Consider the following 24,988-nt stretch of genomic DNA (forward strand, 5'->3'; position numbering starts at 1 on the left):
CAAGTGTGGGAATAGACCTCCTTGAAAGTCTATTTCATAAATGAAATTATGCCCAAGGAGAGCCGTCCAATCTGGAAAGAAAATCTCGTCTTTGTTGCAGGGCCTGGTATTAGGGTGCACATAAAAGGATCTACCAGATATTTTCAAAGCTGAACAACCCACATTGTATCACTGATTTGGGTAACTCCAAAACAGACCAGTTGTGTAAATGCCCTCCATCCCTTAAAAAAATAAAACAAAGAACGCAGACAAAGAATTTAACAATTTTATTAAAAATTGTACCAGTTATTAGAAAAAAATTCCAAGTATTAAAGTATTAAAAAGCACCAAAGAAAGAAAGCACAAAGCAAATATACTGCACAGATACAAAAAAAAAGGAGCTCTGCCCAGTCACCATTGGTACAGGCAGGAGTCCTGGAGGCACACAACCAGGATAAACAAAATGCTACATTCTCACTGGGTCTCAGTCCATGGCAAAGAAGGTGTGTGCACTTCAGGACTAATCCAGACAGAAATCTCACAGGAGAGCATCGGGTTTACTTCTGCAGCAGGACAGTATCATATTCTGGTGAATATCAGAACTCATGGGGAAACCCTCCATTGAGGGGAAGTTTATTAAGTAGATTGCAAATTCTAGCTCACCTTACCCTTTTTGTTTTCCAGATGAAGGAGTCTGAAGTTTTAAAAAAAAACAAAAACAAAAGTATCCCATCAAAGTAGAAAAGTCATGCAGGAAGGGGAGGGAGAAAATGTGAATCCACATTTCACAGTACTCTCATCAGTGAATTTTACCTAGAAATGTGGGAGACTGTACTACATACCATTGAAGAGAACAGAAGAAGAGGTACATGATCAGTTTTACCAAAAAAACCCAACAGTCTAGATACCCAAACTCAAATTTAGTGGCAGGATTTTCAAATGCAGCCAGTGGAAAGAGACATACAAATCCCTTGGGCTGTTCTGAAATTTCCCTTTTACTAGTCTCTCCGCCTTTTGTCATCAAATTTTCCTTTCAGAATAGTCTGATCAAAACCGGAGCTGAGGAATCTGTGACGATGCTCTCCTGGAGCTGTGTCCACAAATCGGGGAGACTCCTTTAGATTTAAGAATAACTTTATACATGCAAAATTTCCATAATAGATTTTAAAAACAGTTTAAGAATCTACCCTTCCCACCCCTCCATTCCCCAAAGGCAGCAAAGAGTCTGAAGACAGAACTGAAACATGGCTTTAAAAAACAGCCCACAGACATTAGGTTTCGCTTCCCAGAAACCAACTTCCAGCATGGGATTCGCAGGAAGAGACCCTCCTTTCTGTGGCTAAGGGGAAGGTGAGGCACATGGAAGAAAGAAGGGGTAGGGGATGTCAGACTGCATTCAGTTTAAGAACACACACGCACACGCACGCACACGCAAACGCACACAATTACATTCCAGTGCATTTGATGTGTTTGGTCTTTTCTGCTTTTCCTGGTGGAGAAGAACTGAGCTGTGTAACACCTGCGTGAACACAAGCAAACCAAAGAAACAGAGACCACTGAAGTCTTTAGGAACTGTAAAAGATTGTCCTAGGATCTTTTATCAATTCCTTGAGGTATTTCTTCTTGCTAAAACAATCAAAGGCAACAGGTAGGCATTTTTGCAAATGATCACGAATGCCAGTCTGAAAGACAGACTCTTTTGAGGACATTATTAAAAACCTTTGTTGTCAAATTATGCTAATACTCGATAGTGCTTGGTCCATGTGCAGAGCTCCCATGAATATGAACACGCATTCCATGATCCTGTTACGTATAATCCTGCAGTAAATAACTGCTGGTAAAAGAAGGCAAGACCTCCACATATCTGCATTCTCATTTGATCCTAGCACATATGCTGAGTGCTCTCCCTATTTTTCCCTTTAAAAATACCCTCAATAGCACACCATTCAGCATGTCACAGTCTCACCATTCCCACAGCTTCAGCAGAGATATAGGTCAGGACCAGCAGTGGAAGGGTGGAATTCATTGTAGAGTTGACAGGGTCACATTGCAACAACTGCCTCAAGTAATTTTGCTTTTTCTTAAAAAAAGCAACCCTTCTCCCTAGTCTACTAGTGGGCAGAATCTGCAGTTTCCCGTAAGAGTGCCAAGCCCCACAATGAATGAAGTTCAACCTTGGGTACAGCTCCAGTGACTGCTATGGAGCAACTCCAGGACTGTAGTAATCTCACATGCACGCATCGCCTACACCTTTAATCCAGGCTTGAGGGGACAAAGTAAGCAGACAGTAGAACTAAAGATGTCTTGCAATCACCCTTTCTACATGAAGAAGGACTGGGTTCCTTGCCTCTATTCCCTTGTTGATACACAGCTCCAAACCAAAAGCTGATAAGTTTCTCTCAGGACTCCTCTAACAAGAGTTTAGCCAACAAACATTTAATAACAACCAGCTATTTAAACTGACATATGTGATCAGTTATGCAGGAATTCAGTGCTACCAGGGATTATCAGCACCTTGGGAGAAGGCTGCAGTCCCACACACAGATCCATCGGCAACCCTTTCCATGCAAATTCATCCTCTCCCCTGCCTCTGTTGTATACTATTTATGGCAGTTTGCAGCTATCCCTGGGCAGTCGCTTTGTGATTACTGGCTCAGCTTTCAAGAATTGCAGGAAACAAAAGTAAAACTAACTATTCCCTACTAGCACCGGGCTTGCTGGATCCAGGGATGGGCAGGTTACAAGATATTCCAAAGGGTAGGAAGTTGGGAAACCATAGGAATAACTCCATCCCTCAAGGAAAGAGAGCTGAGGTCTGAAGCCGTTTTGGAGATGTGGGAAAGGCAAGCAAGATACTTCAAGGCTGCTGGTACCATCAGCAGCAGCTCAAGCTCTTCTTAAGAACTGCTCATTAAAAATAGGAATTTGTTTTAGGAGAAAGATCTGACTGTTCTTTCTAAATTGTTAGACTGTAGTTTTACAAGACAGAAACAGTGTCCCCATTCCTTTCACCAAGACAAACGAATATCTAAAAACGTGAGCATACTCCTTTACCAAAAGGACTTAAGCCATGTTCCTTGGAACTGTTTCCCCAAACAATTGACGTATGGCCATGGCCATGGCCACACTGTAATTGCTGCTCTGCGGGGAAGATCTCCTCAGTGCTTGCTCAAGGGGCCTTACTAACATGGAATAGGTGACAAATACATGGGTGCTGTCCATCTGTGCATTTGTTGATAAATGTGTGAAATCTTCCCACTATTTCCTCAAGTAGGTGAGACTGTAATATGAAGTAGCTGCTTTTCCCTAAGTGAATAACCAGCCTGCCCCTCCAAATCTACACGAAGCAAAATAAGACTTTTGGGTTGACAGAGCATATTTCCTTTCTCCAAGATATGCAGATATGGAATATAATTAAAATATATTATCAGTGGTTGTAAATCTCTGGCACCAGTAACCAACACACATATTGCAGGAAGTCAGCCTTTGTCTAGCATTAGCTCTCTCTTTCCAATGAAGTATTGTTGTTCAAGGAGATTTTAACTTGAGACCCTGGCATGACCAATTTTGATAAGTCTGTTGTTACAGCGGGAAATATGGACTGGCAAAGATGTGTCTTTCCCTGAGCCAAATGACTCTATTGAGGCAGGCAGCCTTACTGAGGACCAGTTTCAGATACTTGTTTCTCTATGTTAAGAAGAGTCTTACCCTAGACAAACTGGTTGGGTCGCAACACCAGAAAGCGCCAGTACCAGACCTATCTTTCCAGCTTACGCATCCAGAGAACAGGCCTTATTGGCCTGTTTGGCAGTCAAGTCAAGGCAGAGCAGAAGGAGAAAGCTCATGATGGTTTTTAAGTGTCAGAAGCACCTGCTGAATTTTTTGTAGTTTGCAGGGCTGTTATGATGTAGCTTTGATTGTTCCTGATAAAGGGGTCCTGGCAGTCAGTGGGAAAACGCAAGCATCACATCCTAGGGCATGCTGTGTGGGCAGACAGCACACTGCATTGCTTCCTGAGCCTCAGCGCTTCCACTCCTGCCTTTTTAAGAGCTTCTGATTTAAGAGTCTTCTCCTTAACATCCAGCTTTTCAGGGGTCCCCAATTCAGCCTGTGCTTGTACCACCCCTCAGGCCTTCGCCCCCATTTAAGTCCTCATTTTCCAATGACCAGCGTTTACTCCAAGCAGACTGTGCAAAGCAAAGTATGGAAAGTGTCACCTCTGTCAACATGGGCAGAGAGTGGCTTCCCATACTGCTGCAGCATAGTCAGCAACAGCTATCACTCGTATCCCTCTGGGTAACTCTGTAGTGCACATGCTTAAAGAAACAACACAAAACAAAAAACAATCCCCCCTCCTAAAAAAAGCCTCCCGCCCTCCCTCTCCATACACCCCCCCCCCCCCAAATATTACTTGAGATTCATTTATATGAATTATTAGCCATCATGGACAAACATATTACTCTAGCTCTAGCTAGAAAAATAACGTAAGAGGAAAAAAAAAGCTTTTCTCACATAAACTCTCCTTATGTTGAAAGAGAGTGACTGTGAATATATGAAAGCGAAAAGGCTTGGGGACCTCTTTCAGGGAGCTAAAGCACATTTTGCCACAGTAGAGCAGGATGCAAATCAAGAGAATGGGGCTGGGAGAGAGGGAGAAAGTCCAAATTTAACTGTGTTCAGCAAATTGTTACCAGACACTACAGTGCAATGATGAGATTATACAAATACCAGAGAAAGCATGAATTAGAGAAGGCTATGCAGAGAGGCGTGGAGGGGAAAGCGTATGTGCAAGTAAACTACTCTTCCCGTACAGTAATGCTTATTTTTGAGAGTGGACCAGGAGCAGAAGAATTCCTCAACACCTGAAGTCGACGTTTGTAACAGGACTGAAGAGCAATTCTCTGGATAGCTCTTCCTCACGCTGGTTGTATCACTTGAGGCCTACAACAAGGTGCAGTGGCAATATGGAAACAGTCTGAAGAAAATAAAGTCTGTATTGCTTTTCTGTTCGTGTTTTACCCCAGTTGTCACTATGTTTACAAACTAACCATATTTAAGGCTACAGAGAAGTAGCCATTGGTATTTAAGGCTACTTCCTTTTGGTAGGGTAATTTCGCTGTGCTGGTCCAATAGTGTCAGTCATATGGACAAACTTTTGAGTGCACATAAACCGGGAACTGTTAGATCTCCCTTGAAGTAATATTACTGCTGCTAGTCAACATATGCTTACAGCAGCCTCCAAACATTAAATACTAGAGTAATGGACAGACTGCTTGTACAGTGTACATGTCAGACTAGTTGCTAATTAATTTCCCTGTCAAATCCTGAAGCAAAACTATCAGATGCCTGGAACCTAAGCCCTCCTGACCGACCACATTATAGTAAGAGAAAAGAAAAACAAAACAAAATAAACACCCATCATAAAAATAATAAAAACATATACATTAGCATTATAGAAGAATGATGCTTGTGTCATATTCCACGGTTTTTGGCTTCATGCTGGCCCACGGGCACTGCGAACACTGAACTGGAAGCAAACAGTGGCAGAAACTAATAGCCACCAGCAACCTCAGGAAGGTTTAACTTTAAGACTGTTCTACTGAAATGATTTTTCTATTGATGGCAATGATAAAGAACAACTTCATGTGAGAGAGCTGCAACTGGTGCCCAATGGAAAGACTGAAGAGATCCTATTTCTTTGTGATTTTCTCTCACACAGCATGCAAGGAAATAAACAGTAACCCATGCAGAAAACAAGTAACCTGATGGATATAAGCTACATGAATGTTTTCATTGCTAAAAAAGAACTTTCTTTGTGGAGGAATTGAGCATCTCTGCTCTGGAAGATACCCAAAGTATGTTTAGAGTCACCAATCCCAGACATCATTTTTAACTAGCAGCCAAAATGACACTCCTGCACTCTACCATTGACTAACACGTAGGGCAGAGGAAGCCGTTAGTCTAATACCTGCCTCCCTTGCACAGAGGTCACCGGCGCGGGGAACCAGCAGCAAGCTTTACCAAACACACCCACATTCTGGCTTTCCTTCAACAGTGTTGGACAAGAGCTCCCTGCCTCGTAAGGCAGGCAGCAGCAAAGAAGAGTCCGTAAAAAACCCCAAACTTGAAGACGAGTATCAGAAATTCAGAGTCCTCACATCCGGCCGGCGGTGTGCAATGTCTCGCCCCCGAACCAGTGTTTGTTCAGTGCTCCCTGCAGACTGGATGCGGCCTGAAACAGGCGGGCGAAGCTCACCTCTGCCCAGTGTGGTTCCTGTTCACCTCCGCGTTTAAGGCCAAGTTGTGTAGGAAGAGAAAAAGCTGCCACCACACTTGATTTCTGTTCTGCTGATGCTGTAGAGGAGAACAGTTGAAGCAAGGTTATTTATATTTCTAAAATTGCAACATACCACTTCTCTTTTCCAATAACAACTCAGTTACACTTTTCAAGAGCAGACACTTTAATCCCATCAGCATAACAAGGGGGTACAGCAAGGGATGAGGGGAGAGAGGGAAATGATAAGTTCTCCAGAAATAATTGTAGCTCTAACATTACAAAAAGAAAAGAGCAGACCCTTTATGCATTGTGCACAAGAGGATTAAATTTTTTTTTTGCTTGTAGGATTTTGCAGAGTTTAGCCAAGTGCTGTTTTTAATCAGATTGGCTTCTGAGCCTTTCAAAAGCCCCAGCTGCATGAACAAACAACCTTTTTTTTTTTTAAAAAAAAAAAAAAAGCCCCCCTTCACCCCAAAAGTAAAAAAAAAGAAAAAATATAACTGGTGATCCATCTGTAAGTGATTTGACACCGTGAAGGTCAAAGGGTTAATCTTCAATTTAAACCACACTGCTGAGACAGCAAAACTCTGATTTCATCTAGTACAAGAAAACACATTCGTGCACACACACACTCCCCCACCCTCCCCCCACCACATTTTCCTTCCCAGCATCTCCAAGATAATACTGCCCTTTTTATAGCCACTTTTGACAGTAAGCCATAAATAATCAGCCTTGGAGCCCTTTCCTACTGACTGGAGCCAATTAAACCTTAAGCAAGAACATACTTGAAAACACACAAAAAACCAAAACCAAGAGGTTATTTCAGGTCCCATTGTCAAGGAAGAAACATGGGAGTTGAGTTTCAGGGGGACACCAGACTATATAATGCAGCTTTGGGGCAGGGACACTGTTCCTTCTTTTGTTATATGTAATCACCCCTGCAAAAGTGGCTCTGATTATACCCCCACCTTCCCGCACTTTAATAGCATCTCATACAAACAGGTGGGTTTCTCTTTACATTGCCCAGCCTGGGATACTATTTCACCTCAATAACCGACCATCTATTAGAAGTCAGTCTTTGTTTTCTCATCCAGAATTCCATATTTGCTAAGCAGGACTGATCATTTCTGGAAAACAAAACAAACCAGCCCCAATCCCCCACCCCCCCCCCCCAATCCCCAGCAGATGAGGAAACAGAAGACTGGCTTCCAACAACTTTGCCTCAGTACACAGGAGTTCATAAAAGAGCGCTGAAGCACATTATATGAACAAGATGTTTCAACTCATATTAGCCCAACAGGGCAGAACAACATGGTTGCAAGGCATTCTTTACGTAATCACAAGTAAGAGGGAGTTACAACTGGAGTTGGTGTATTGGAGATGTGTCAATAGACAGCTCTTCAAAGCCCTCCCAGATAGTCATTAAATTACGTTCGTATTTCAGTGTGAGTAGGTCTGTGCCATTTGAATCACAAGTACACACAAAACTGGCTTCAGAAAACCTGTGTTCATCTTGCATCTTAGCAGTGGGTCATTCTTCTTACCTTCAAGACTTAACAGTTGTCTCCTGGATTTAGAAGAGTTCACACAGATCCCATCACACATTTCAATACCATTGTGTTTGGAGCATAACCCACAGACAGTGACTCTACAGCCCGGTGTCATTTATTTCAAAGTAACCAGCACTGGGTTCAGTCCATACTGACCAGGCATTGCTAGGTTTACAGGTGAAAACAATCTTTTATAAACTATCCCCTAGGGCTGGGTTACAAAAACCTGGTATGGTCTCAAAAAGCAAGATGCTTTTTGTTTTGCTACTCACCTCTTGGTTTGACAAGGCTTGTCCTTCCTTATCAAACTCCAGAGATTCTTCTCACCCTCCTCCACAGAGCCACACTCCCAAACCTGCTCAAACACGCACGTGGAACCATAATGTCCCAATGAAATCTAGATACCATGTTTTTATCAAGCTATTACAGCTTAAGTGGACTGCTCCTTAAACAGAGATCTTTGGGTAGCATGTCAATGAAGTGGCATGCAAGCACAATGCCGTCTTCTGCAGTTTCAAGAAGTAAGGAACTATGCTAGGAGAGCACGGTGGACAAACATACTATAGATGCTCTGAAGACAATCTGCTTTGACAGATTATTTTATTCTATGGGCAGCCAAGAGGGTAAAGAAGTGTCTTCTAGGGACTTAGTATGGGAAATGCAAAAGGATGCTTAAAAATTGGTATCGAAATCCTGAACTTGAAATATATCTCAGCATCACTGGTGGACCCTCTTTAATGGAAACTCTCGTGGAATTTTATGAAGTGGGTTAATCTGGGGGCAGACGAGAGGAGGTGTGCTGATCTGGCACGTGCAATTTGAACTATTCCAGTGTCAGGAGGACAAACACATGTAAGAATGCCCATATGAATGTCCCGCTTCATGCAGGAGGCTGCTTTGCGCTTCTTGCACACCATAAGAGGTTTCTAAATATTCTGTCTCCTCCTTAAGTTTTACATGTCACCTCAGAAGAAAAGGATTACTTGTTCTTTGCAGTGATAGGTAAAAGAGGCCACGTTCAGGGAAAAACAGTGGAAGGATTGAGCTCATCCTCCTCCCTCTTTTTTGAAGGAGGGGAGCTTTTTGAGGAAGGTATTGGGTTTTGGTTTTATTTGGTAAATAAGAGTTTTAGAGCTCTACTTTAAGAAGGATTACAGACCTGCAAGAGAACCAGTGGGATGTGGTATCACAAATACTGAGAAAAAGTTTTAATTTTTTTTTTTTAAGTTGATATTCTACTGTGTTTATTGCGCTGTCTCTTGAAGCCACTTTTTTGTTACAACATTTTTGTCCTTCTCCAGTTAAAAATCTTTCCCACTATTTGCCTAAGACACTCGAGGAGATTTCCATGCAAGGGCAGAAGAGGAATTGCTTTACCCTTGTTTCCCCCTGCTTATAAGAAGCATAAGATCTCAGATCACTTTATGAAGGACGTTGACACCATTAATTTTGTTTTGAAGTGAAAAAATAGAGCACTAGGCTGAGGGCAGCTTTCCAGGTTTTATTCCTAGACCTAGGGCTTCTATTTCCCTGGGTCCGTATTCAGCCAGCATTTCCTTCCACAGTGGTGTAGTCCCACACACACTTTCACTGGCTTGCGTACTGAAGCAGCCCGCTCACACTGTCCTCTCCTCACACTAGAGCAGGACAATGATCAAGGCCAGAACTAATCTGATAAAGAAGTTGCCTTTACTATTGATCAGGTCATCCTAATCCATCTGATCCAAGGCATCAGATAGTCAAGCTGATGCTTGTGCCAGCACAACAGAAAGGTGACCTGAGAAGAGGAGCAAGCTGGGACTGCTTGCTTCAGCAGCAAGCCCAGCTAAATGGGGTTTAGAGAGTCATGGCTTCGCTTCTGGGCTGTTGTGCTTTCCATGGTACTAATTCAGCGTGGGACAAGAGCCACAGAATGGAAATGGCAGATACGCTTTGCAGTAGAGATAGAGTAAACAATTTATGGAAAGAACTGTCCCAGCCTAAAAAATGTCCTTTTCACAAGTTTCAGTAGCTTTTCCCTAGATATGCCTCTGCCAAGACCAAAATACTCAAATATTTCAAGACTGAGGGTTTTTTGGTGTGGTATAATTTAGCTGCCAGGAAGGACAGAAAACCCAGGAGAGTGACTCCATGAATTTGGCATCTAATTTTTTCAATGTGATACATTTCAAGTCAATTCTTACAGTTTTCTAAGACTGATAACTATTGTGGCACAGGTTTATAATTTTCCTAAGCTTCACTATGCTGCTTTGTCCCTCATCAAAACAATTTAATCCTCAGAGTCACTACTGCACATAAGTATCAAGGATGAACACTCCACCACCTCTGTGCCATAGCAACACAATGAACATTTTGAAGCTCCTTTCCCAAGATGGAAAGAAGCCCCTTTGCCCTCTATACTAACTGTAACTAAAGAAGACTAGACTTGTGAATACAGTAAGTCAACACAAAGCTGGAAACACATAAAACCATTTCCTATTGCAGCTGCTGCTTTTTAAAGGGGATATCCTTAAGAGACTGTCTGTCTGAGGCATTAGCATGAATGCTTCAATGAGTCACAAGGAAAGGCCATTTTACAGGAAAAGTGTCCTCTGCAGCAACAGTACATTAGTGAAGCCTATTCCATGAACTGTGCTGAACCAGAAGCCAGAATAGTGGTAAACAAACACAAAAAACCAGCAAGACTTTTACTGGAAGCAAATGAAAGAGGGACACGATTGACCTGACATTTATTCCCTCCCCATAATTAATTCCTAATACATGTTTCACACTGTAAGCATACAGATATGCATCTGTCAAATAGCACCTCAGATGTCAAAAGCTTTTTACTCCTACCAAGCCCTTGCACGGGGTGATCAAGGGAAGATCAGGACAGGTAATACACCTCAAAGAAAAAGTTGTCCCCCTGATACAGCTCCTTGAATCTTTGAGCATAAATGTTTAACAGATGAATAGGATTCACTCTTCCACCTGATACATATCTGCCATTAATATCCTTCCTTAAAAAAAATAAAGAAGTTAATCATATACACATCGTACATGGGTCTGATACATTCCTATCACATATACAGAAGGGTACACCTGTCTACCCTCTTGATCTCGTGGGCAACTTCTGACCTTGCTTCATGGCTTCCAGATGGTTAAGGGTCAAATTCTGATCCCATCTTAACTCGAAAGATTAAAATATGGCCATAAATGGCACTATTAGAGCAAAAGAATAATGGCATACGTGTACATAAAAACATCATTCTTCCTTTAATGACTAATACAAGTTTTAGCAATAAGTTGTTGGGATTTTATTTATTCACTGAAAACAAAAATACTTGCACACCGGGAGCAGTTGCTGACTCATCGCTGAAGGCTGTTTTGGCTGCCAGGTGGCTGGAGGCATATTGTGCTACCACAAAATATGCTTCAGCTTAGAAAGACTAGAAAGTCACAGTCCCCAAGGCAACAGAGGTTACAGAAGGTGTCCCCCGCTGGAGAGAGAAATGCAGGCCAATGGAAGTCAAATACAAATCTTACCAGCTGTGATTCCTAATGACCAAAGAATAATGCATGTGTAAAAGCAGCAGGGAAAAAAAGGAGACAGTAACAGAGAAAAACCAAAAGAGGAGTTTAGCAGCATGATTTCTCGTGGTGACAGAGAGGGGAGGATGAGGATCTTCCTCGGGGATCTGCATCCTTCTGGCTCGCAAACCCCGCAGCTCTCTTACGTGGGACTAAACTTGTGGTAGAGGGAGGCGTCATCTCAAGTACTGCTTCCTTTCTCAAAGCGTCCGTCAGGCTTTGCGAAGCAAGATAAGCAACACGCGTGTTTATGGAGAGAGGATATACAGGAGCAGGCGCAGCAGGAAGGATGAGGGGTGCAGGAGACCCCCAAAACCCATATAGGGGCTGCCCAGCCCAAGCAAGGGGGCCAGCGCTGACCCCTGCTGAGGTGCCGGTCCGAGCAGTAGCAAACAGCGACGTTCACTGCCCCAAACCTGCTGCGGGCGACAGCTGCGCAGGTGAGCCCTTTCTCAACTTTCTTGTAGTTCAAAAACAAACACGCAGCCACTCGCGCCTTCCTCTCCAGAGCGGGCAGGAAGGGGAAGCAGACAGACGCCATGGCAACAGCCAGCTGACGGCAACCTGGGAAGGGCAACCACCGGCCACCGTGTTCCCAGGCCCCCAGCCTTCCCCTCCTGCACCCCCGGGGGGCACGCCGGCTTATTTTCCATCGATACAGTAAATAAGGGTCTTGCATTTCCACAGAGCCGCATCTGATACCACTCTCTACCTGTGGCACAGGGTCCAGGGGGGATTCTCCCTCACGCTGTGGGAGGTGGGGGACAAGGGTGCAGGGAGAGATGCCCAGGCCTCTCCTCCGCGCCCAGGAGAAGACACCCACCCCGCCCCACAGCCCCAGGTGCGGGCAGCAAGCGCAGGCAGGCTTATTCACTCAGACCCCGAGTGTGAACTGACAGAGCTGTTGCGCAGCTTGCCCTGTTTGTGACCTAAGCGGCACAGGCCGTGGGATGGACTGACCTTTACTTTGCATCCATTCCCTCACCACCAGAAGAAGGGAGGTGCTCCCGAAACCACTCGCTGCACGGGAGACACCCCCTAGTGATTAAAGCATAACTCGGGGCTTCGGTTAAAATGACACTTTGCACGTTTTGGCAGGAAAATATCCTGGCAGAGGGGTGGGGGGGGCGCAGGGCCCTGGCCCGGCCTGGGCGCAGCGCGGGCTGCCCTGCTGTGAGGGGAGCCTGCAGGCAGGCGGGCAGGTGCAGGGCTGGAGCCTGCGGGCAGAGCAGCCTCTCGTCAGCAGTTCTGATGACTCAGAGGCTAAATTTAGAGAGCGATATAAACACAGCAGCCGCAGCGCAAACACTGCCCGGCAGAGCTGCTCTCACGCACGGCCCTCTCGGCCTCCTCCTCCTCCTCCTCACCGGCTGGGGTCCGCAAGCCTCTCCAGGGCTCTCCTCAGCGGGTGGCTGCAGACCCCTGCCACCAGCGTCTTGTCAGGCATTACATCAGGAAAAACCTAACTGGGGTTAATAGAAGTTGCCTCACTGCTTTTATTTTTAGATCGCTATTCTTTCTGCAGTGGTACGGTCCTCAGAAAGATTCCTTTGCCATTGGCGAGGGTAGCTACCAAGGAGAAACAAAAAAACCCACCAAACAGAGACTATAAAAGCCTAGCGGGACATTCCTCCTCAATGGCTTGAAACAAAGGACGACTCTGCAGTTGGGCGCTTGCTTTCCTGCCTTTCCACCATAAAATTTAATTGAGTAAAATACAAACACACACACTCCTCACCATAAATAATCAGCCCAAACATCTCATCATCCCCCTCAGAGATGGCAGTATCTTAATAAGATCAACCAACCTAAGCAGAGGACTGGAGGCAGAACAACTGGGTTCCAACCAGCAATCCCTGCATGATCTCAGACAAGTTATAACCTGCATTTCCTAGTCTCCCACACTAAAAAAGAAGTGGGATATTACCGCAGTTATTTCTTAATTGAAAAATAATTTCTCAGCTGTCACACTGCTACAAGCAGAAAGCACGTTACCGCTGTCACAGCCAGCACGGTGCTGCGAGAGCCAAGGAAATGCAGAAGAGCCTGCGGAGACTACTGGGGTTGTACAGGAGAAGCAGCAGCACTGAATGCTATTTAAATCACTCAGCGATACTGCAGGTAATGTTAGAAATAGTGCAAAACAATTCACTTGTACTGTCCCAAAGAACTACTTGGTGCTCTTTCATGTGGGCAATCTTGGTATTTTGAGGTTGTGGCCCCACTGCCTTAAGACACGGCAGTCCTGTGTCCGGTGGGGTGAAGGATTCACAGCGCGCCATTGCACAGAGCTTGCACCGCTCTCTTGCCACCAGGCTCCCTTATCCTCTGCCTCTGCCCACTTCCTCCACCAGAGCTAGGCAGGAAGTTTTGCTTTTTAACATTATCCCCTATTTTAAGCAGGAACAAAACCATAATATATTTAAATCTTTTGTCAGCTGAAAGCGTAGAGAAGAAGGATAGATTAGGCTGATGCAAAAATTTCATGTTTTTTATTAAACCAATATACAATGGTTGTATGTGACTGTTGCATCAAGAGTTCACATAGCCCAGCCTCCAAGAGCAGCAGCCTTATGTGGCTGCCTGAGGAAAAGCAGAGGGCAAGTACATGCAATAGCTCCCCCTAATACTCTTTCAGCATCTAACTAGTTTGAGCTCAGGACTTCCCGAGTCAGATCTGGTTTCTGTTTATTTAATGTCTCCTTCAATGGCCATAAACTCGTCCCGATTCCCCTTGAACCCAGATAAAGCTCTGGGATGCACAATGCCTTGACAAAGAGTTCCACAGAGCTACCTATTGCATGAAAAACTACCTAATTTACTTTGAGCTGGCTCCTACTAGCTTGACCTGATTTTGCCTAGTTCTTGTACTGGGAGAAATTAGTCTATCCATCTCCTTCACGTCACTTTTGATTTCTGCTTAATATTGCTACCCTCTTGCTTTGTGTCTTTTTTAGGCTTAGCAGTCCTAGCCCATTTTTTCACTTTTCATATGGAAGTTTCATCATCCTTCTTGTCTTTCTCTGAACCTTTTCCAGTTCTGCTGCATCATTTTTTGGAAGAAGGAAACCAGAACTGTATGTAACATTCAAGATATGGGAGAAACATGCATTTATACAGTGGCATAACTATGTTCTTGTTCTCAGTTTCTTTTCTTAACGTACCAAAGAATATAATTTCAGATCAGATGTGAAAGGGTCCAGCAAGTTTCTGTTAACCTAAATGCCAAGTAATCCACTCCAAAGGCAGCAGGATTTCAGAACAGGTGCTAGGCAAGGGGCAACAGGTTGCTGTGTCATTTGTATGCATAGGGGAAGGTGCACTTCCAAGCCCACCTCTTCCTTCATTGTCATTTGTCAAAATGGAAAAAAATTCTAACAACATTAAGCAAAAACTCTGTCTCCACTTCTTCATATCAAATTTCTGACTCCACTGCCTGTGAGAATTCCTCTTTCCCCTGTGGCACCCTCCTTCCTTCAAGCCTAGGATCCCAATTCCATAGCCCTGCAAGAACTTTGCTTTACATCTCAATCTTCCCAACCTCACACCCACCCTACCGCCTGCCCTCTAAACCGGGCTCACGCACTTCACGAGTTCTCCATCTGGTACTCTCCCTCACCATGATCCTGCGTCCTCAGCTGGAAATTCAAGTACTACACTGATGGGCAACCCACAGACAGCAGAGCTGAAGAAGAGACCCACTGCTTTGCACAGCAACTGCAGGGACCAGCAAGCCCTAGCCAGCAGAGAAGATCCTGAAAGGTACTGACCTACTCGGGAAACGAATGAAAGCACTTACCCCGAGTCTCAAACAGACTGCAGGTACAAGTACAAAGTATGGAGCTGCCAGTGCTACAGGCTCAGCTGCAGGACAGTTTGAGAGTCTCTGCATTACATTATTAGGAAGATTTCTGAACATTTTTCCTAAAATGTAAAGTCATCATAATGGACTGTTTCCTGCAAACAATTCCAGTTTAAAAAAGCAACTGCTAAAATATTCCCCGAGTGTCCTCAATAAACGATGGAGAAAAGCCTGATGGAGTTTGGGACACGTAGTGCTGTGTGCCCACTCTCTCACGCGATAAGTTTCCGACAAGAGACTCGGGCTCCCTGTTGCATAAGCAGAAGTGTCTCAGAGGAGGCCTCGATAACTCTCATGAGAGACAGAGGGGAAAAAATATGCAAAATGTAACAAGTTTCACTTTCAAAGGAAAACAACATTTCCTCCTGGACATTTTCAGTGTCATTAACTTGAGGCAAACAGGTACATGCCTAGCCGTCTGTCCATAGTCCATGTGGATGCAGGCATTTGTGCTCTACAGGCTGCTCAAGCCCGTTGCAGTGACAGCAAGAGAGTAACTTGCTGAACCAATTGGGGAATTTTGAGAAACAAAGTTTTCTATAGCTAGGCCCACGGAGGCTTTTTGAGCATGGTCAGCATATCTAAATCAACTGCAGGATTCCTGATGTGTTGGAAAGGGACTTTGTTGTTGTTTGTAATGCACTTATTTACTCAAGAAAGCTCAGCTCTGATTCAGCATCTGGTTCTCATTGAGGCTCAGCTTTTTTTAAACCAAGCTTTCCAGATGGGTTGACTGAAGCACAAGGAGGTCAAGAGACTTGTCTGAGGTCATACAGCAAGTCAGTGGCTCTGCTTGGACACAAGCCCAGAACCGTTCAAGGCTACCACTCCTTGGCTCTTAAAGGGACAATTTTATCCCCTGTGAAGTGATCTTATCACCATGAAGAAGAGATGTGATAAAAGCAGTCCCCTCAAAGCTGCAGCCTGCTTAGAAAGAGTTATTTTATTTGGAAAAAGTCATGGTGTTCCAGTGGCTCAATGGAGCAAGTCAAACCGAAGGGGTGTGATACTGATATACAGTGTCATCCACCCCACTCTTGTATAACCCCATGTTCCTATGGGGCAGCTTTATGCTGCTGCTGCCACCATCCCTGGTTGTCTACTCACATCCCAGCTAGCAGCACGTCATGTCGTGAAATACCCTGTCGGTTCAGCACAGGTTGAAGCCCCTTCTCAAGCCGAGGAAACTCAAGTGCACTCAGGACCTGAAGCAGAGCCCAATCACTTGTTGCCAGGGCCTGGACACGTGGGGCGCAGGCAGCACATTGCAGATGACCGACCAGCAGATCCCATAAGCTCAGCTCTGTCCTCCTTTACCTCAGAGTGCACTCTTTAAGCTCTGCCACCGGCTGGGCTACAGCAAGCAGTTCACAGATGCCATTGCAAAGGCACACGTGCTCCAAACCAAGAAGGAGGTGGCAGGTTCTAGGTTCTCCTGCACAAAGCATGGCTTGGCTCTACCTTTGTTTTCCAGGGGCAGGGTGAGAAAAGCACAACAGAGGGAACATTGCCAGAAGCTACACAGCCTAAGACACGTAAGAGGTACTAAAGAGCTGAAGAAAACATAGATGGGTCTCACATGGCATTCTGCAGAGCCCTCTGCAAACTGGATCAACCTGTAGCAGGCTCTGCTACTTAGGAACACAGAGCATTGCTCAAGTCCTTCCTATAATAAACTCAGCATCTTAAGATGAAAGCCGCAGAGTGCTAGGGAATGTTGTGTTGTTGCTCTAGCACTGTTCTGAGGATAAAAAAGCCAGTTTTTAAACTACTGTATTCTGTTTAATATATTAATAGGAAATGAAACCCTGAAAGTGGTGTACATGCCAAAAGCAAGCATAGGTGTGGCCAACTTTCTTATTCTTACGATATGCATACCCAAAAATCTTTTGTGTAGCCAAGAACCACAGAATAAATACCACATAGCTCCGGGAGCCCAGAGAAGAGATAACAGTGACTCTCCACAGTTCCCAGTGTGGGATGGGGTTAGACCGTGCGTGCAGCTGAGTCCAATGACAACTCAGTGACGTCAACCTCAGCAGCTATTGCCTGCTCAGTTCCTCTCGCAGCCAGGGATGTACATTAACCAGCGGCCTTTGCGTCAACACAGCCTTGCTGCTGCGGCAGCAGAATGGGAGCCATACCTGAACCGCTGGAGAGTCTTGCAGAACAAGACCCATGAAAGGGCCACTCCTAAGCTAGCTGGATGCACTACTCCAATGCCGAAAGCCTTTCCTAACTCCCACTGAAAGGGCACATACATTTTCTTTTTACAAGTTCACAGATAAGATGTTTTGTAGGCCCCGAAAAGAGGCACAGTTTGTTGAAAACCAGGCTTGCTCCCTCTCAGGACTTCACAAGACCACACTGGTGTGACTAACTTCGTGGTATTCAAAATCTGATTCAAGACACCACTCTGGAAAGTTGGTTCTGACCAAATGTTTGAGACAAGCTGGAATGGGGCATCCAAATCAGGGATTAGTTTCACAGCAAGATAAACGACAGCCCAGTCTTCCAGATCTCAGAGACTGCCCCTTCCAAACCACAACACATTGTGAACCGGTTCACGTGTCTCCAGGGGCAGACTGCTTGCTTCTTCAGCAACAGGCTGGGAAGAGTCATCGCACACGGGACGGAGGGGCTTCTGCATAGATTGCCACAAGCCAAAGGAAATCCTCCATGCAGGGCTGGGAGGGAAGGGATTGGGCATGACAACAAAACACTCCATGGGGAACGGTGCCTTGGACACCAACATGCGGCTCAGTACTCAGTTTTCCTGACAAACAAGAATCCCTCAACGGATCCAAATGCCAAGGCCTATCCCAGGGTCGGGCTGTGGAGAACCACTGGCTGAACTATTCCGTCCTCGGGTTAAGTTTTCGGGTTGGTTTTTTTTTTTTCCTGTTTTGTTTTCAAATTTAAATGGCTGAACGGCTCCTCCCCCCCCCCCCCCCCCCCTTTACAACTTGTTGGTCTTCCAGTTCAAACAAAGACAGCAGAGCTCCTCCTCTGCTGGCTGCTCCGCCGGGTAGCGCAGGCCGACGCTTTTGTTTACTAACTCTCCCACACGCTTGGCCGCCGGGCCGCTCGCCTGGGCCGGCAGCCCTGGCCGCCGGCCTGTGCGTGGCACCGGGAGCCCCCGCGGCACCCGCGGCTGGCGGCTCGCCCCAGGCCACGGGGCCGGCAGAGAGCCCGACCCCGGGCTGCTGTAGCGGGGCCACCTCGGGTGGGCATTCCTGGGTGCATTTCCAAGGGACAGACTTCAGATAGGTACCCCCCCCCACCCCCCGCCCCGTCGCCGAGATGAACGGGGTCAAGTTACAACCAGTTCCACCACTTCGCTCCAGGGCTCCTCCACCGAGGTGGTTAACCTTCCCTTTCCTGTGAGAATCTGGCTGGAGAGAGCGGGGTCTTCAGCTACCGCTGGAGAAAAGGTCGCGCTGGGGTAAACCCCGCTCAACCACACACAACCCATGTTAAAAAAATCTCCTGGTAGCTCGTTATTCCTGCAGTTTGCTAAATGGCTTTCACAGCTCCATCTACATTTCTACAGGCTAATCTTCCTGTTACAGCTCCTTTAATCCTCCTGCTATTTGGAGATGAAGAGTCTCAGAATTCCCTCACCTTTCTGATGACACACAGAGGACCAAACCTTCGCCCGGCCGCAAGCCACATTCTCTGACCAGGACAGAGATCCTCACTTACCTTTGAGAAGAATTGCAACAGATCCCACAGTTAGCAAGAGCACCAACTCACTTGGAGTGAGATAAGCTTTCTGTCCCTCTCTGAAGTCAGCAAGAGCGTCAGCTTCTTCATACGCAACCAGATACACACTCTTCTTGTTGGGCTTGCATAAAAGTGGCAAAGTGCTGCCTATTGCCAAACCTCTGCCACCTCTGACAAACTCTGCATGGGCTGGGATTTCCATTTCATCTCTACTCAACAGGGGAAGGAGGGCAAGGAAGAAAGAATCAAGGGGTTTAGAGGTGCTGGTTTTATTTTGTTTCTTTGAAGAGCAGGGTTTCTTTTTTTTTTTTTTTTTTTTAAAGAAAACAAAATCAAGATTCTGGAGTGTGGTTTTCAGACCTGATGGCATCTTACAGCTGTCTTTTGTTGTGAGGAAGTTAGTCACAAGTCTGAGACACTAGCTAGGACTGTCTGACAGAGGAGTTGCTATCAAGTCTAGCATGATCTAAATATACTCCACAACATTTCAGAGAACTACCCCTAGACAACAAGGAGAGTCAGAACAGACTCCAGGCTTGTTGTCATCTCCAAGATGAGAAGCTGATATAAGCCACAGCTTATATCAAGTGTGGCCCTACTTGGGCCACAGAAGAGAAGACGCTGGTGGTGAGAAGAGTGTAGAAGAGTAAAAGCTGTAACAAAAAGCAAGGGGGAGATCCCTGGGGAAAGCCTCAGTGACCCTGCTGCTGATGAACTGGAAGACCTGGAATAGCAGCAGCTAATGCAGAACAGCTACTTTCCCAGGCAGTAAGTGCAACCCCACGCATTCTCTTCCCTCCACCTGCCAATCTTTAGGAAGAGCCAGCAATCTAGCATAAGCAAAATCCATCAGGATACTCCTGCCATTTTATTGCTGCTGGCAGTCTGCTGCCTTAGACAACAGCCCACTTAGCTGATGCCTGGAGCCAGTCTTCTAGAGCACCACTCTTGGGTAGCTAAACCCCCACCTTCCCCTCCAGAGACACCCTACCCTCTGTATGTGGAGCCGGTGGAACTGGTCGGCAATGCACTGCAACTTCCGTGCAATCTGCACCTCGGCACGCGCTTCCCGCTGACCTTCCTGAGGCTCCTCTTGGAGGTGCGGATCCAACGCAAAGCCAACTGGAGGGACGTGTAAACGGTAACCAGCATTGCCTGCAAAACAGGGATCAGAACAGTCATTCTTCCAGCGCAAAGAAAAGCTCTTCTACTCAGTACACTTTACAGAGGAAAGAGCTGCACATAATCCTAAATTTTTGACTCATGTTAAAGTCCAGTTCCTGAAGCCCAAACAATGACTGTATACCGTAAGCATGCAGTAAAACATTTGCTCAGCTTTTAAGTAGATTTATATCGATTAAGCAGAGCATTGTGTTGCTTCCCATAATCAAATGACTGGCAGGATCTTACACTTGGTTCCTTTTGCTTGTTTATAGTTCAGCCAAGTGCTGATTTTTTTTTTTTTAATGACAATTTTGCAGTTTTACAAGATCTCTGCCTCAAGTTGTCTCCCATTAAAGGTTGCTGTATCTTTTCCATCAGACTTTTCTCAGTTCTCTGGCATTTAGTGGGACTGATTTGAATTAAAGCTGAATCGGATACACAAAGCTGAGTGGAGTCCCATCAGTTACTAGTAAAGTACTGGATGGATGTGCTACTTATTCAACAACCTTAACTCCAGTAAAGAGCCTAAAAGCTGTCCCACCAAGTGTAAATTTTTGCATTTCGCTCTCTCCACTGAAAACTTCTACGGGTCTTCCCTATGTGGATGAGACAGCACTAGAAGTTAAAAAAATGTGGGCAAATCGTAGGATACGAGGTATGGTGAGCACTTAAAGATCTAGCAGTAAATAAAACATGACAGAATAATGCCAAAACGAAAAAGAGTGGGAGTATCAAGGACAGCCGAAGCAATGAGCAAGTGCCTGGTTCCTGCAGTGGACAAGCAAGGGTAAGAAAATTTAAGCTGTCTTTCCTGAGGTTGTAGGACCAACGCAAAATAATTTCAGTCCTTTAATAAAATGCCCTAATGAAAGAAACCTTGCTTGACTGGGGAAGTGCTAAAGGGACAGTTTCCTTGCTGCAAAGCTGGTGACATTGGAGTGCTCTTACCATAGAAGAGTCTCCGGGGCTCTTCAGTGACTCCACAAGGCAACATAACATCCTGACTGGAAGAGGACGGGCTGAGTGTTTGAGTTGCCTTGTCCTGCTGCTCAGGATGCCTGATACCGGGACCACAGCAGTGTGTGAGGGGGAATAGTTGAAACCTCCCCAGAAGGCAGCTGTAGGACTGGTTCTGTGTGAAAATGCCAGTTGCAGTCATCTCACCAGGCTGACCTGCAAGTCCAAAGTCATCAGAGTGAAACACGTCATCGTCCAGCCCATCCAGGCTAGAATAGTCCTCTTCCAGGTAGCTGGGGCGATCCATTGCTCCTGCAATAAAGGGACATTTGAGGAAACAGCTAAGACACAACAAGAACATTGTCCAGGAGAGAATGCCTTCTACTGCAACAGTAAAACACAGTTCTTTCTTCCACGCCTGCCTGCCTCCCTCCCTCCCAATGCTGCCCATCTGCATGGGCAGGAGAGGCGAGTGACTCAGTGGTGAAGGTCAGGGCTCTGTGGAAAGTCCTAGAGTACTGGGCCAGAGAGAGGCAAAGTTCACACGTGTCTAAGGGTCCACCCACGGCTCCAATTCCACAACCGGTCACAAGGAGAGAGAGCCAACCCCCAACCTTGGCATGTAGAAACTGAAAAGACATTGTTTTAAAAGCAGCCCCAATCCTTCAAATCGCCCTGTGCCAGTCAGCTTCTTTGGGGTCTGCTTTGCTTTGGCCTCCCGTATTTGAACTTTATGGTATGCCCCACTCACTTTTTCCCATCTATTACTTATTGACGAAGAAAAGTTCTTGTAATCACAAGGCTGCAAGGCCAGACTTTTAAGAAACCCCAGTGGTTGCAAAACGCAAGAGCTGGCAAAGCCATCTCTGTGAAGCTCTCCATAACTTCTCCCTGGAAGGGCCAACTTTCCTTTCAACTTCTCATTTCTTCCCTCAGCTCAACTTAAGACATGTCCCAAACTTGGCAACACAGTCACTTCATTACCCCTCTTACCCTCAAGCCTACACGCACTCTCAGCGCATTAGTTCACCCTACTACTAAATAAAAAACATTGCTGGTGTCAGTGCTTAAAGCAGGAGTTCTGTAGCTGCCATAGTAAACACTCCTGAGCTCTGTTGCAGCATGAAGTTGGACAAAGATGGTGGGAAAAAAAACCCCAATAAACCCTAAATCAATATTTCAGAGCTCTTTGCAAACATATAGTAAATAGAAGCAGATTTACCAAAAAAGACACAAGTCCCTTTACTGTTACCTGTGCATCTAACCCAATTGGAAGACAGACTCCTAAGAGATCCATCTCCAGGATTTCCACCCAGTTCCAAACAAGGCAGTGAAATTCAACTCTTCATGTCTCTTCCTTTGCTCTGGTTTGCGAAGCATTTAACAGAATGGAAGACTAGCAAGAGGAATTTCAGGCCTGAAGGAGACATTAATAATAATTTTATAAGGACGTGTTCAGTGCTCCCCATGGTGCTCCCATCTCCCCCCAGGTGAGCAGCACTCAAAACACCAACATGCTGGAGGAGACAAAGGGACGGAGCAGTGCAAGAACTGTCTGTGCAGGGCTTTAACTCCAGGGCACTACCATTATTTAAGTTGTTGCATCTCAGCCGTTCACTCAGCCCAGCCACAACTCCCGAAGAAGATTTTGCAGAGCAGAACACGTACCAGCCCCACAGCTGGTCCAGCTCTGCTGGATGACAGCGGTGCTGTCTTGGCACAGCACTCGTTCTCATCCATGGCTTAAAGTAGCACACTGAAAGGGCTTACAGGTCCTGAGAGGCCGGCATAGATGATCTCCTGCCAGCCCTGCTGCTGGATCGCCATCACCTGACAGAAAGGCAGGGCGATAACGTATTTTGTCTTTGCAGCAAGATTTGCCAGATCCCATCCGCCAGAGCCCCACTGGGACGCGGGCATTCCGCGCAAGAAAGTGCAACAAAGGCACAAAGCTAGCCGGCTAGACCAAACCCTGAACAAAAGAGGGTTTAGAAAGCAAGAAGTTTTACTCGACCTCCTGCAATACGGTCCGACTTTGTCGCAGAGCTCTTAGAAAACGCTGAAGAGAGAATGCCGAAGCAGCGTCAAGGATAACTCATCCTACGACTCTTCCACGGTCTTACAACGCAAAACTCACGCTGGGAGCCGCCGGCTCCGAGAGCCGCCGTCTCTCGGCTGGGAGAGACGCTGAACAGCTCGGGCTGCGGGGGCTCTGCCCGACGGCGTGCGCAGGAGCCCGCGCCTCTCCAGCGCCCTGCCCGACCCACGGCGCTTCCACAAGAGAGCCGCCAAACCCTCCGGGCCGAGGCAGCCTCCGCGAAACCCGGCCGCGGCCGCGCTCTGACAGGCGCAGGGCCGGCAGCCGGAGGGAGGGCTCAGCACACACGTGCGTGCCAGCTTCCCAAAACAAAGCTGGCCGGCCTCGCTTCGGCACCGCCAACTGCTTTTAACTCTTCCCCTTCCGGGCTCCAACCCCGCGGACTGACCCGCGGCCGAGAGGTTTAAACGCGGCTCCGCCGGGCAGCGCCGACCGACCAGACACCCCAGCCCGGCGGGGCGGCCCGGGAGGGGCAGCGCCGGCCGCCGGTAACGAGCCATCGCCCTGCGTCGGCGAACCGCTGCCCTCCCGGTGCCCGCCGGGCTCGTTCTCAGCCCGCCCGCTCCCCCCGCCGCCCCGGGCGCCGCGGGACCCCGGGCAGGAGCCGCCTCGCGCCGCCCGGCCGGGCCGGGGCTGCCCCGGGACGAGCCCCCTTCCCTGTCACGATCGCGCCCGGCCTCGGCGCCGCCGCGCTGACCGGAGACCTGGCTCAGCGGGGCCGGCCCCCAGCGGCGAAGGGGCTTCCCGGGCACTCACCGAGAAGCGGGACGGGCGTCCCGCGGGGCCGGGGCGTCCCGGGAGCCGCCGCCGCGCCTCCCCACCGCCAAACTGCCGCCGCTGCCGCCGGGCGGACCGCGAACAGCTGACGGCGGCCCCGCCCCCTCGGCGCCCCGCCCCCGCCCGCCGGCCAATGGGCGGAGAGGGGCGGGGCGCGCCGCGAGGGGCAACCGCCGCCGCCGCCGCCGCGCGGGAGGTGCGCCCGGCCCGGCCCGGCCCGGCCCGGCCCGGCCCGACCCGGGGAGCGGCGCGGCTGAGGGGCGGGCGGGAGTCGCCTCCCCGGGCAGGCGCCGGCTGAGCCCGGCCCGGCCCGGCCCCCGCGGGGGCGCGGCCCGGGCTGCCGTCTGTCACCCCACGACTCCCCGCTCGCAGAACGCCGGCCGGGCGAGCGCTGTGGGGGAACGTCGGTGCCGGGTGTGGGACGGAGGCGGAGGAGAGGGCCCAGCCCGGCCGGCGGGGCCCGCCAGCTCAGGCTGCGGCCCGGAGACAGGGCTGCGTGACGAGGAGGGCAGCCTTCGCTTAAAACCTGCTTTTCCATCCCCAGTCTTTGCAGGGAAGGAAAGTGCTCCGTCCTGTTTCAGGTGGGAGCAGGGACGTACCTCCGTCTGTCAGTCAGCCTTCGGCGGGACTCCCTGCTGGGACCAGGGCCCCCCCCCGGAGCCGCGCTCGGCCTGAGCCTACAGCCACAGCAGTCATCCCAAGCCAGGAGCAGAGCTTTCGACGCAGGCTGGGCTAGGTTTAAAATTGATGGGAGTTTGACTCCGGCTAGTTATTTTCCAACAAAACTCTTACTTCTTGGCTTTAAATGACTTAAGAAAGTTCTCCTTGACATTTAAGGTACCCATTGAGGTATGAGGGTCAAGGAATGCTTTGCAGCATGTCATGCTCCTTCCTGTACGCCAGTAACGCACAGGACTAGAGAACTGAACTGACAAGGATAAATTCTCAATAGTGGTTTCTGTGAAGCCTCCTCACTGAGAAGATTAAGGAAAAAAACCCCCAAAACCCAAGCCTCATGCTCTGAACAA

General features: G+C 47.6%; 1 protein-coding gene across 3 annotated transcripts; it reads right to left on the reverse strand.

Moving 5' to 3' along the window:
• Window positions 1-695: 695 nt before the first annotated feature.
• Window positions 696-24,050, reverse strand: BMF (Bcl2 modifying factor). Of its 3 annotated transcripts, none has more exons than XM_041119594.1 (5): window positions 23,940-24,050; window positions 22,338-22,502; window positions 21,077-21,301; window positions 19,956-20,119; window positions 696-6,333 (listed from the first exon to the last, which is right to left on the reverse strand). In XM_041119594.1, the coding sequence occupies exons 3-5, from the start codon at window positions 21,285-21,287 to the stop codon at window positions 6,232-6,234; spliced, it is 477 nt and encodes a 158-aa protein (XP_040975528.1). In that variant the 5' UTR covers window positions 21,288-21,301; window positions 22,338-22,502; window positions 23,940-24,050; the 3' UTR covers window positions 696-6,231. The 3 variants fall into 3 exon arrangements, with proteins under 3 accessions (XP_040975528.1, XP_029856038.1, XP_029856027.1); XM_030000178.2 differs by having other exon boundaries at window positions 21,077-21,397; XM_030000167.2 differs by lacking the exon at window positions 22,338-22,502 and having other exon boundaries at window positions 21,077-21,397; window positions 23,940-24,042.
• Between the last annotated feature and the right edge of the window lie 938 nt (window positions 24,051-24,988).

This window comes from Aquila chrysaetos, chromosome 2 (assembly GCF_900496995.4).
Source record: "Aquila chrysaetos chrysaetos chromosome 2, bAquChr1.4, whole genome shotgun sequence".
NCBI lineage: Eukaryota > Metazoa > Chordata > Aves > Accipitriformes > Accipitridae > Aquila > Aquila chrysaetos.

What these genes read in the sequence shown, in the direction of transcription:
- BMF (XM_030000178.2), bottom strand. Translation starts at nt 21,392, where the DNA reads ATGGATCGCCCCAGCTACCTGGAAGAGGACTATTCTAGCCTGGATGGG. An exon ending in GCCCCGGAGACTCTTCTATG is followed by an intron (nt 20,120 to 21,076) that starts GTAAGAGCACTC and finishes CCTGTTTTGCAG; the next exon opens with GCAATGCTGGTTACCGTTTA. An exon ending in ACCGGCTCCACATACAGAGG is followed by an intron (nt 6,334 to 19,955) that starts GTAGGGTGTCTC and finishes TCTCCTCTACAG; the next exon opens with CATCAGCAGAACAGAAATCA.